A 12,686-nucleotide genomic window follows, 5' to 3' on the forward strand; every position below is an offset into this window, starting at 1 on the left:
GTTAGTGTTTTAGAAGACGAGTGCCACATACGAATTTATATTTAAAAAGCGATTTTACTGGTTTCCAGCAAGATGTTCTTTTAATAGTGGCAATGTCAATATATAACCATGACATTGTAGTGTCTGCATCCTTGATGTTTGTCCTGGATGTATGCCCTGAAATTCATTATTCATCAGTAGCCTATCTAATATCAACAGTAACAGTTGACAGTAACCATATAGAGCAGTGTAAAAATAAGTTTCTCATGACTCGAATAGAACACTGAAAGGAAGGAGAAGGGGGTCTGCTGATTTCTCTTATGTTACTGTCTGAACTTCTCTTCTAACAGATGGTAATCTCACTGTTTCCTGATCTGTTTTTCTCCTTTGCTGTGCTTTGAGCACTGATGACGTTCATTTGTCCTTTGCAACTTTCACCTCTTAAAATAAATTCAACACTTTAAGGTTCCCTGTGGAGTTTTAGACCTCTAGTAGCGTTATGGAGCAGTTTTTCTATGAGTGTGTTGGTCGTGAGTGACACCAAGATATGCTGAAATGTGCCGGCAAATGCAGGAGAGAAGAAGACTGCAAGCTAGTACATGTGGGTGTAAACAATGAATACTGTAGAAAGTGAGATTTCTACATCTTTTTTGATTACAAAGCCACTTTTAGTGTATCACTTTCATTAAGTCTTAGTCTTGTGTCAAAGGCAGTCTTAGTTATTAGAATTTTTGGTCAACCTTGTCCTGTTTTTTTGATTAGTGAAGTTTTCGTGAAAGAAAAGTCTGGGCATTTAGTCATATCTTAGTTAAAGAAAAGTGTTTTAGTCTTTTTTAAATTTTTTTAATTTGAACATTTCAGTTCAGCCAAAACCAATACTTTCTTGTCATTTTAGTCAAACTTATTCCACGTAAGATTTTATCTCCTCATTATCTGATGAAAACACAGGCTGAATGATTAAGAATGCAGCTTTGCACAAAGTGCCTGGTCTCGTGGTCTGATGGTATCAATTTAAGGAAAACATTAAGATTCAGTTTGATGCCAAATCACATCACATTCATTTCGATGGTAACGTGAAGGACAAATAAACACTGTTTTCATGTCACCAAATGCTTGCCAAAATACATCACTGAGTCCTCATTATGCTGTGCTAGTGTAGCACAGGACATGACACTTCTGCACTGAAAAAAAAAACATCTCTGAAGAGAGATTTAGGCAACACTTTAGTCTTGTCTATTATCATCAGCAAAACTGCATGTTGAACTTATTTTGTCATAGTTTTCATTAAAGAAATTAACACTAGTCACGACTATACAGTTTTTTGAGAGGGGGGTTAAAGAGACAGGCACTAAAATGGAGCGTTTCAGACCCAGGGTGAATACAGGTGCTGCATCGATGGACAATCGAAATGTTTTTTTGAACATTAAAGCACGTTAACATTTTCTTGTAGACTCCCACAATAAAAGTATGGACCTTTAAAATACTTTTTAAAAAGTTGGCTTTGCAAATCTTTTATAAGGAACTACACTCAACATGTTTGTTAGATCTCGAGGATACACACTAAGCATTTTGGTGACTAACACTGAACGTAAACATAGCTTTTGTTTGTTTACAACAAAACTCCAAATTGAGTTGAGGAGGTTTTTTTAAGCAAGTGGATAAGTTTGAAATATTGAACACAAGCAATGGGAAAAATTAAAACCACATGTGAACTTAGAAGAGTGCACTGGTGCAAGCAACAGTAGTTGAAACTTCAAACCTCCACCACAAGATCAAGGTAAGCCACATCTTTTTCCTGTGTCTGTCCTGACTATGGAGCATTTAGACCAGGTAATGTGAAACGCTCATACTGAAATTCTCACAGAGCACCCCCCCATCTATTTATCAACGGTTGAGTAAAATACAGCACATGTGGTATATCATATTAGAGTGTGTTGCTGTTCCTACCCTGGTCCAGGCGGTGGTCTCCATTCCAGCTTTCAGACATACTGTAACTACCACATACTACACACAGACACACACACACAGGAGAGAGGGAGGGCAAATAAAAAAAACAGAGAAACAGGATTAGCTAGCTGGCGACTGTGGAGATAATAAACATTAATGTTATACAGTAAACTCAGCAATGTCTGTTAAAATACTCAGGAACCCCACAGCTCCCCTGTAGTCCACACACACATAACACAACAAATAAACACCATTGACATTCACATGAGACTGTAGGGAGTAAAAGGATATCGAGAGTGTGAGATGGAGACGTGAACAGAGAGAAGAGATGGATGAGTGTGGAGAGGAGACAGACTGGCTAGACGAGACTAGATTGACTGGAGACTCATAACGGCTCAGAGGAAACAGCACAGTGCTGGTGTGTAAATAAACACTGTGCATATTCAAAAAAAGGACAAATCTGCATGCCAAAAGACACAGACATAAATATATGCAGAAATACACAGAAAACACAAATAAGATGCTTACTGTGTAGACCATATTTCCAACAAACAGGTAGTCATTTCCCTGACCGTCATTGAAGGGAGAGTCTGTGGGGAACACACACACACACACACACACACACGCACACACACACAGATGCCTCATGACAAAGTGTTACAGATGTATGAAAATGTAGATGAGTAACTCCAGCAGATCACTTACCATGCTCTAACATTTTGAGCGGAAACCAAAAGAGAATGATTGAATGAATCAGTGCATTGATACAGTGACCCCAAAACACCTGAAAGACAGAGAAAGAGAGAGAGAGAGAAAGAGAGAGAGAGAGAAAGAGACAGAAAAGGAAGGAAGAGGGGAGAAAAGAGAGGAAAACAACTCAGTGCAAACTAATGCCAAAGCACACATATGCCCCCACACATGAAAACAGCAAATCCTCACAGTTACATACAACTTCCACTGTGTTCTTGCCATCAAAAGTGCCCTCCTGTACTGCACACACACACGCACATTAACACACACTCCACACATACAGTAGGTGGGTTGCTGGTATACCCTCTAAAATGAAAGACTTCCTTATTCTGGCCCTATGAATCTCATTAAAGGTTGCCATGGATACATCCCAGTCTCCATGCCACTCTTGTTTACTCTCTGGCGTCCCAAACAAACAGCAGGCATCACTCGTCAATCCCACAGACAACCCACAAGGCATGACAAGTCGAAGGCAGAGCGTAAAAATGACAGATATAGCTTTGATTTAAGATGCAGCATGTAGTTTGTGTGTGTGTGTGTGTGCATGCAGATTGTAAAGGTGTGTGTACCTTGGTGTTGAAGCCCTCTGCATTCTGGGTGATTCGGTAGAGCTGTGGGAAGCGGAGCATGTTCTGCTGGCTGCACGGCCGGTCAAATATCCCCAGAGTGAACGGAGGCAGTGCAGTAAATATCTGAATTACAAACAGATACAGCCATTAAAACGCATGATGACAGAGAAGTGTGCATACATACACGCACACACTTTGACTAGTTGGACAATCAGTGTTCAGATCAGACTGTCAGCATTAAAAGAAATTCCATAATGTTTTAAGAATGAGGACCCTGAAGGCATCTGCAGTCAGATACATGCACATACACTTGAACACACATGAATACAAATGTTTCTGGCATTCAGAAAGAATGGTGATAAGAAGACAAAGTAGAGTGAGATTGATTTAGAGATAGGCAGACAGTGAGAGACGGCACTTAAGTAAAACAGGGTGAGACCGAGGGAAAGAGTGGAGAAATGGAAACGAGTGGGACAGTTTGAGAGGGAGCGAGGGCGGGTACTCACCACATTGTAGAGGCCTATACACCAGCGCTCAAAGAGGATCTGGCCAGAGAAACCATTGACAAAGGCAAACCAGAGCTGGGACACAAAGAGAGGGATGAGAGGGGATGAGAGAAACAATAGCAGAGGGTAAATCCGCCTTAGGGAGGTACTGATAGTGGAAACAGCAGAGACAGATGGCCAAATTTGTTTAAAAAATGATGTCGACGAGGGATAAAATAACTTTAGTAGAACATGGAACATTTATATTTTATAGTGCCAGAAGAAACCAGAAATTCTGCACACTGTCACTTGTATTTGAGGGTCTATTATTAAGTTTTGGTAACTCATACCTGTTACACATCAGGATATTCTCCACACTCTTTTGCAGTGTATGATAATTGTCTTAACCTGTTGGCGCTGTTTATATTTATTGTTGTAATAAATAAAAACAGAAAGGTCTCTCTTGAAAAATAGATTTTAATCTCCACAGACTTGTACCTTGTTAAACAAGAGAAGCATGAAGAAAAGAAAGCAAACAAATGAAAAGGCTAATAGAAAACTGGACATATGCACTGCGGTTCAAGGGAATTGTGGTCATAATTTCGAGAAACACTTGAGCCAACACTGACGTGAGAGGCATACAAAAGACGATCCCATTGTTTACAGTAATTAGACCAAAGCATAATGATTCATCTGGCAACGGTGCACTGATTTTTAAATATCAAACACGCTCATGTAGTAGCTGCACTTTCTGTAGCTCCATTAAGTCTTGTAGCAAAAGGTTTTAAATGGATTCACACAAGCTGGCTCTGAAATCACTGTCTGACTTTAGAGAAGTTAATTGACCAAAACACTCAGTGTCTAAATGGGACTCTGGCCCAGGGGAAGCCTTCATTAACGCCTTCATACACACACACACACACACACACACACACACACACAGCAGACACAGGCTGATCTGAGGGCAGATAGAGAAAATGTTTGGGGCCGCTGGTGGGAGTTGTGGCATTCCTGGGCATACAGTGGAGCATACAGCCTAGGGGTGAGGTCAGACACACACACGCACACACACACATCTATTATTCAGTCTCCACCGCGTGGACAGAGACGGTCTCTCACCTTTGGCCTGGAGTGATCTGCAATCATGTGAGATAATCATGGAAACACACATGCATACACACACACACACACACACACACACACACACACACACACACACACACACACAGGCACATAGTGTGGTTTGTGGGACAGTCGGTTACAAGCTGCTGCTCCCATGAGGACCCGCACCTGCTGGCATCCTTAATGTCAGACAGAGGGGTGAGAGAGGGTGGAGCACAGCTGACAAATACCCCCCATAACAGGCAGTCCAGGGCTGCAGTGTGCCCCTTCACCACATACACACACACACACACAAAGCTGTCAACCCTTGGAGCCAAGGATTCGACACTGCTGATCTAAACACGTTTTTTTCTGTGCATGTGTGTGTATTTGTGTGTGTGTGTGCGCATAAGAGACAGAAAGCAGACACCAGAAGGGCAGCTCATCCGTCACTGTCAGCCATGTCGACAAACAGCTGCAAAATGTCTCTGTTAATGTAACTCTGTGTGTGTGTGTGTGTGTGTGTGTGTGTGTAAAACAGAGGGCGTGGTGGTGAAGCTCCTACCTCTATAATGTAGAGAACCACATTCTTATAGAAACAGTAGAGGATGCACTTGGTGACACGGTTGTAGCTCCATGCCCCATGGACCAATAGCAGCTTCTCTAGGTAGGAGAACTACCAATCAGAGAGAAAAGAGATTTATTACAATAATTAGAAGAAAAATTAAAAACAAGGTGAAAATTTGAGATAGAAAGGCAACAGACGGAACATCAAGAATGTGACAGGGAGACAAGAAGAAAGTCCCACTGACAGAGATAAGCTGTGCAAGATGGCCAAAGGCTACGAGATAAACAACTCAATCAGTGAAAGTGACAGACTGTGTTTGTGTGAGAAAAGACAAGATTCCTCGGTAATTAGAAGAGGTGTCATTGTTTGCCACACAGATGATTAATGGGAGCTAGGCTTGCAAATGACAAATATTTTACTTATCATGGACTTTCTTTAATTGTAAGAATATAAACACTCAAGATGAGCCGCTTGTTTGTATTGAAAACATGATACTTGAGTGACCCCTGTAAGTAAATTCTCCTTTCAGTGTGCCCCCCCAGGGAGGTCAAAGATCAGGATCAGCTCCACACTGAGCAGGTACAGATTCTGTGTCATGCCTAAGGACACTTGAGCGGGGTGGACAAACAGGCATGAATCCAGTATCTATGTTCATGTAACATATCTGCATGACCTTCACTGAGGCTGTCTTCTGCATGTCTCCATGCTGTCTGCATCCCACCTGTGCTATGGAGTAGTCAGAAGAGTTGGTGGCCTGCATGCCCTCGTTGCCACTGATCCCCACTCCAACATGAGCCGTCTGAATCATGCCTACATCGTTCGCGCCGTCGCCTATCGCCAGCGTGATGGCCTTCACGTGTTTCTTCACCATATCCACGATCTCTGACTTCTGCAGCGGAGAAACTCTGCAGAAACAAAACAAAGACAAAGACGGAGATGGTTGGTTGATATTGCAAGTGTATACAGCTGTCTGTACCAGTAGGAAATTACAGAGGCGGAGGGTGGACGATAAAAGAATACTGTGAGAAACAAGGAAAACGAGAACAACATTTGGAGAGAGGGGGGGAAAAAAAATCAAAGATGCCAGCAATTAGGAAGACGAATGAAGCCTGAAAAACTAAGAGTGGGAAACATTTGAAAGGGAAAAAGAAAAGGATGGATGAGAGGCTGGCGGCAGTGCGCACACACACACACACACACACACACACACACACACACACACACACACACACACACACACACACACATACACACACACACACACACACACACACACACACACACACATAGCAGGGCTGTGTTTACTGCTCTTCGCTGGGTATTAGGAAACAATGATTCACTGTTCTGCTAGTAAGACTCTGGGTAGCTCACGTTTGATGTGTTTATATATGAGTGTGCGCACGTCTGCATACATACGTGTTTGTGTGTGTGTGTGTGTGCATGTGTGTTCAGGGAGCTTCCAGTGGTACTCCACCCTCTTGACCTGTATCACTGATCCTCCCGTTCATAACCGGTTCTGTCTCTTCAATGACAATAGAGGACCCAGAGAGGCTCCATTACAGGCATTTCCCTCGGGGCCGCTGAGAGACGATAGTAGGGTGTTCTGCTGCATTTGCTGAAGTACTGTGGGTATTTTTTTCATTTTATGGTGCCAGGTGTTGAATCCACACACAAATGAGACCACAGCTCCAGCTGATGCCTGCTGATGTTTTGGAAGCATTTTTTTCCTACCAATAATTAATTTTTTTCCCACCATGTGCCATTGAAAGAAACTGTGAAGGCTTCACTTGGTGTTTGCTGGAAGTAAAAATAAAAATAAAGAGTAGGAGACGGTCTTGTGCTGTTGGTCTTGCTTGCTTATGGAAAGTCTATTTTGTATTAATCTACGGAGCTAAGAAAAACATTCACTTTGAATTCAAATTCATTCCTACTGCCTGTCATTCACGTGCACACAGCTTAAGTGCGTCTTGTTCTGTACTACTTGTACACTGTGCAGTGAAAACAAGTATATCTACAGAGGAGGAGACAGGGGAGAAAATTGATACTGGGACTGGGATTAAACTTGTATAACAAAGCCAGTCATATTTCCCACAGTACAGGACAGCTACAGCTGTAGTGGCTTATGCACAATATGAAAGAAAAAACATTTTACCACATCTTAAGATAGGATATTTGTCTTTTATATAAATATTTATTTACAACGAATTCAAACATTTGGAAGTACAGTAGGATACTCCCCCGCTGGCTGCATTATGAGAGATTAACTGAAATCCAGCTATTAAATATTTACATTACATTTCCCTAATGATATAGCAGTTACCTGAGCCTCAGTGATGCATTAGGTGATAGTAATTTGAGTATTAACACAGGGCTATCCACTTAAAGTGTGGACAATACTTCAAACACTTCCTAAGAAAGGGGGGGGGGGTCACTTTCTTTGAGTGTGTGTGACAAGTACAGCTATAGCTCTCACTTCTAGGATCAAGTTCATCAGTGCTCTGATAATGATATTACAAAATCAAATTATGTGTAGCTGCATGAACCATCACATGCAGACGGAATACAATACAATGCTTTGAGGAAAATATGACAAAATGAAATCACGAGCAGATGCATGACCCTTCACATACACACACATCCGGCTGGAGCCCCCAGGTCATAAAGACGGTCTATCTTCTATGAATATGTACGAAGGATCAAGTCCCGGTCAAGCTGAAATCACAGAGCTGGGTGGTCTGCTTAGTATTTATACATAGGAGAGTGCAAAAACACACAAATTTACACACATGCACAAACACACACACACCTCCAACCCACCACCACTACCATACACCAGAGGACATTTCCATGGAAAACCTCAGATAGTCTTGGCCTCTGTAGTCGTTGCTAAAGGATGGGATCAGCCTCTGGTCTTTGTTTTCCCTGATTCTGCGTCTGATGTGTCTGTGTGTCTCTCGGCGTCTGATCACAAATCTCTCTTTATCTCTCTCTCTCTCTGTCTCACTCTACCTTTCCTCTAAACACTGCTAACAGTGTCTGGGATTGTGTAAAGTGGCATTGGAGAGATGAAAGGCTCCCAGTGCTCTTCACGGTGGAACTGAGCAGAAAATAAGCAGACGTTAAGTCCTCTGATAAACAAACGCACAGTGAAGTCAGGAAGCCATGCGTACGAGTGCACCCTGACTCTGCCGCCCCTGAGACACACACACGCACGCACACATTCCCAAACTGTGAAACATCACACACATACAGTAAGTGAGACATTACCTCACAGGCACCTCTATACTTAAAAGTCAAATCTCATTATGTACAGGCACCTTATTAACAGCATCGTGCCCTGGATGCACACACAACATCACACCAGCAATCACCTACAGCAGCGGTTCTCAACATGCAGGTCGGGACCTCCCAAGGCATCATGAGATGATTACAGGTGAGGAAAACAATACAAAACTAATTCTGCAACTTTTCTCTAATCTTCCTTTTTCCCGTTTTGCAATCCTGGGTAGTTTTATCTCACAGTGCCTCTCATAATTATTCAAATTAAAGAGTCTGAGCAGCTGAACTCTTTGGTGGAAGTGTACAGAGCTCCTGAATTTAACCTGTAATGACATTGCTGTGTATTACAGGGTAACATGCACAAACTGGCTGGGAACCACTAACCTACAGTACAAAATAGAAATCTCTACCAGAGTCAGTAATTCTGATTTCTTACTTTGATAAATATTTTAAACAGAGACACACCTCTTAAATGATAAATATTTTCTAAACATAAGCAGCTGTACAAGAACTAACTGTTCACATAAAATACAATCTAAAACTGGCAAATCCAAACAGACAGCGTTGTTCTGAATGGGTAAATCTTGGGATGCACTCAACAGACTACAGTGTACAGAAAAAGTATGCAAACAAGCAAACTTCAGGTCCTCAAGAGGAGCAGAAGTACACAGAGTTTTGATAAATGGACCCTGATGAAGAACTTTCATTAACAAGCCATGTGACTAATAAAGGCTTTTATGAAAACCTCACTTACCTCCTGCTCCTCTTGCTCCTTTGCACATTTTCCAAAACTGGCAAAATATTGCTTTTAATCAGGAACTAGCAATGAATCGGACCAGACATTTGATGCCAAAGTTCAGTACTTTACATGTTTTCAAGGTAGCAAGGCCGATATGGAGGGGAGGAGGGAGTGGGGAGGGAGAGATGGATGGAGTGAAGGGTAGAGGAAAGGAAGCTGGAGGCTGTTTGCAAGGCCTGTGAGACCTGAGTCCGGATATGGCCTGGATATGCAAGGGAGAGTCAATTACTTCCCTCCTGGCTGCACACACACACGCACAAACGCGCACACACACATGCACATACATACACACACACACACACACAAACACAGACGGAGACAAAAGATGAGTGGAAACTCTTTTGTTAAACATCACAGCTGGTGTTGAGTGGAACATGACCAAAAAAGGGAACATGCAGTAAACATTCTATGAACAGGGTGCACTTTGTATGAATGGAAATGTATAATGGCCATGCCTGTGTGTGTGTTGGTGCCAATTCCAGGGGTACCAGCAGTACGTGAGTCATGGCTTTGACATTTCCATGCAGTGTAGTGTATTACATTACTCCTGCTGTGCTTTTATCATCCTCATTCATTTACTGACCGTAGGCACCCGACAACCTTTACAAACACATGCACGCGGGCATACAGGCCTGCGTGTGCATACACTCTCTGGCACTCTCTCTCTCTTTATCAGGCACACAACAGAGTGAGAATTAATCTGTGTGTGATTATGGATTCAGTGGATTGCATTTTTTCTTCATGAGGTGCCACCAGTTGGCGACTGACTTACTTAATTAAAAAAAAAAAAACAGTTCGGGGATTTAAACCATAATGACATGCACTCTCGCCAACCTTCTTCTGCCAACACTCTATTAAGCTTTTAGCAGTCATCAGGATTAATTTCATAGATGATGTCTAATGTGTCATCACAGCTCAAACCCTCACTTTACCTGAGCAAGACCATTTGTGGTCAAAATGCATACAAGATGAACAAAAAACAGCTGATAACAAGGACTTGCCTAACAAAGACCTTGTAAGTTGCAAATTTCAGTGTTTTGTGTGGAGGTTTTCCCACAGCAGCACTGTGATACTGTGTTTTTTTTTTAATACAGACTTCGTGTCATTTTGACAATTAAAATTCCAGACTTTGTGCAGACTTCTCGCAGACTAATTTGTTTCAGTTGTTTGGTCACAAGATTGTCCACACTGTAATTTTTTTTTCATGAGGCTGCTGTTTTGGTGAGATTTTTACCTTTCATGCTTCTTTTATGGGCAACAAGCATTTTTCCATGCCGTGCTTCAACAGAATTAAATTTCACCATAGACCAAGACTAATTGTAATTTCCTTTTCACTAATTATTCCAGCACTGCACCGTTAAGTAATTTTGACTAATATCTTGCAACCATTTTCTGAGTAAGGAGCTGACTGAAAAGTGAAATCTGAACACAAACAAGGTAAAACACTGAATTTTAATATTTTTGTGCTCTGTACATTCAGAATGCCAAACTTTTCCAAGCTCTCCTGACCTGTGCAGATACTCCCATCATTTGCTAATGCATGTGTTTGTGTGTGCATGTGTGTGAAAAATGATTCTTCCCTACCGGCAGCAGATGACAGCCTTGCAGGACAACGCCAAGTCAAGGAAGGCCTGGCGGAGCTCGAAGGACAGTGCATATTTCAGCGTCTGACCGTCGATGATCAGCGCCAGCTCATTTTCCTTCCTCAGAGAGTCGCCCAGGGATGAACAGTGAGCTGTCAGTGTGGCACGAGTAGCCTGCAAGGAGACAAAGACACAGAGAATGAGAAACCAAGCTTGAGAGACTCACTGGACACTTTCACACATTATCAACATGCATTTATTGGCACAATTTAACTCTACAGTTGGATCGTATGCGCAAACACACCAGTGCTCACAGGGATGCATCAGGAAATGCTGTTGGCTTACAGTAAAAACCTAACCTCTAACCCTGAACCTCACCACTAATTGGTCTTAAATCCTAATCTGCACCCCAACCAATCACAACTCTGATTCTCACCATGAAAATGACTCTTTTTCCTCATGAGATCAGGCAGCGGCCCTTTTAAGTGACCGCATATTCAGATTTTATGTTTTTGTGGAGATACTGTGGCCTCAAAAAGTGGTGAAAATACAAATCACACACGTCAAAACACACAGAGCAATTCGTTGAAAGGTCAAAACCACTGCTGGTAAATGGAAGACATGTGCTCCTGGTTGCATGGGCGGCTTTCATCTGGGGGAAGAATTTGCTTCTGTGTACACTAAACAATTAAGAATGCCAACATAAAGTTCACATTTGCCCTAGACTTCATTACAACCCACGGATGCTTCAAGGTCCTCAAGGCATTTTCAACCACGGCATGAAATCTTAAATATTTACTTCACAGAACAGCAACACACCACAGCGGTTGAAAACGTGCAAAGGAGACAAAATAAGACTAATGTTGTGGCAGGGTAAACTGCATCATTCATTTCTAACAGCAGAGCGTTTGTGTGTGTGTGTGCGAGCACATGTATGTGTGTGTGCATGCGTGTCTGTGTGTGTTAGTGTCAATGCCAGCTTGCCTGCAGGGCAGTCGTTTGGGGCAGTTTTGATGGAGCTCTTGATAATAGAGGAACAGGGATTAATAGAGAAAATAAACATCCCACAAAGTTGTAATGAATTCCATGTGGAGGAGCAGGCACGCTACAAGCTACCAGTCAGGGCCACACGCACACACAGATACACACACCTGAATTCTACATTTCCACTGACTGAAATTATGATTTCCATGGAATCCCAATATTAAATGGAAGTTCTGTTCATGCTCAATATGAAATATAAAAAAGAAAGGAACAACTTTTAGCTTTCCAATAATGAATCATCATGAAACCATGTAAAAACTGTGAGAAATAAAATTAATCTGAATTTAGATGTCATTTGGCTTAAAAGCTCCAGCTCTGACTTCATGTTTACTAAGAATTCTTTACATTAAAGAGATCACCATGTGAATTCAGGTTAAAGCCTATTAATATCACTGTAACGCTAAAAAGATGGTACAAGAATGTTTTATCTATCAAGTGTTGTCCAATACTGTAGCAAACAGCTCAATATCTGTCAATCTAAGGACAGTTTTGCTAGTTGTACACGTGGAATTGAGCTTATACACATAATAAACAATGAGTGACGCAAAATGAAATGCCCCATAACAGGAACTGTTTATGGAA

At 41.9% G+C, this 12,686-nt stretch overlaps 1 protein-coding gene across 6 annotated transcripts in view; it reads right to left on the minus strand.

Annotated features, from left to right (window-relative positions):
• atp8a2 (ATPase phospholipid transporting 8A2) overlaps positions 1 to 12,686 on the minus strand; it is a 48,304-nt gene that overhangs the window by 7,845 nt on the left and 27,773 nt on the right. For all 6 annotated transcript variants that reach the window (XM_076721421.1, XM_076721419.1, XM_076721420.1 and 3 more), the window contains 8 exons: positions 11,062 to 11,234; positions 6,121 to 6,304; positions 5,397 to 5,507; positions 3,752 to 3,826; positions 3,246 to 3,368; positions 2,632 to 2,710; positions 2,455 to 2,516; positions 1,927 to 1,983 (listed from right to left, as the gene is read on the minus strand). In XM_076721421.1, coding sequence (XP_076577536.1) covers positions 1,927 to 1,983; positions 2,455 to 2,516; positions 2,632 to 2,710; positions 3,246 to 3,368; positions 3,752 to 3,826; positions 5,397 to 5,507; positions 6,121 to 6,304; positions 11,062 to 11,234 — 864 coding nt within the window. The remainder of the gene's footprint in view (positions 1 to 1,926; positions 1,984 to 2,454; positions 2,517 to 2,631; positions 2,711 to 3,245; positions 3,369 to 3,751; positions 3,827 to 5,396; positions 5,508 to 6,120; positions 6,305 to 11,061; positions 11,235 to 12,686) is intronic.

Source organism: Chaetodon auriga, chromosome 21 (assembly GCF_051107435.1).
Source record: "Chaetodon auriga isolate fChaAug3 chromosome 21, fChaAug3.hap1, whole genome shotgun sequence".
Classification (NCBI taxonomy): domain Eukaryota; kingdom Metazoa; phylum Chordata; class Actinopteri; order Chaetodontiformes; family Chaetodontidae; genus Chaetodon; species Chaetodon auriga.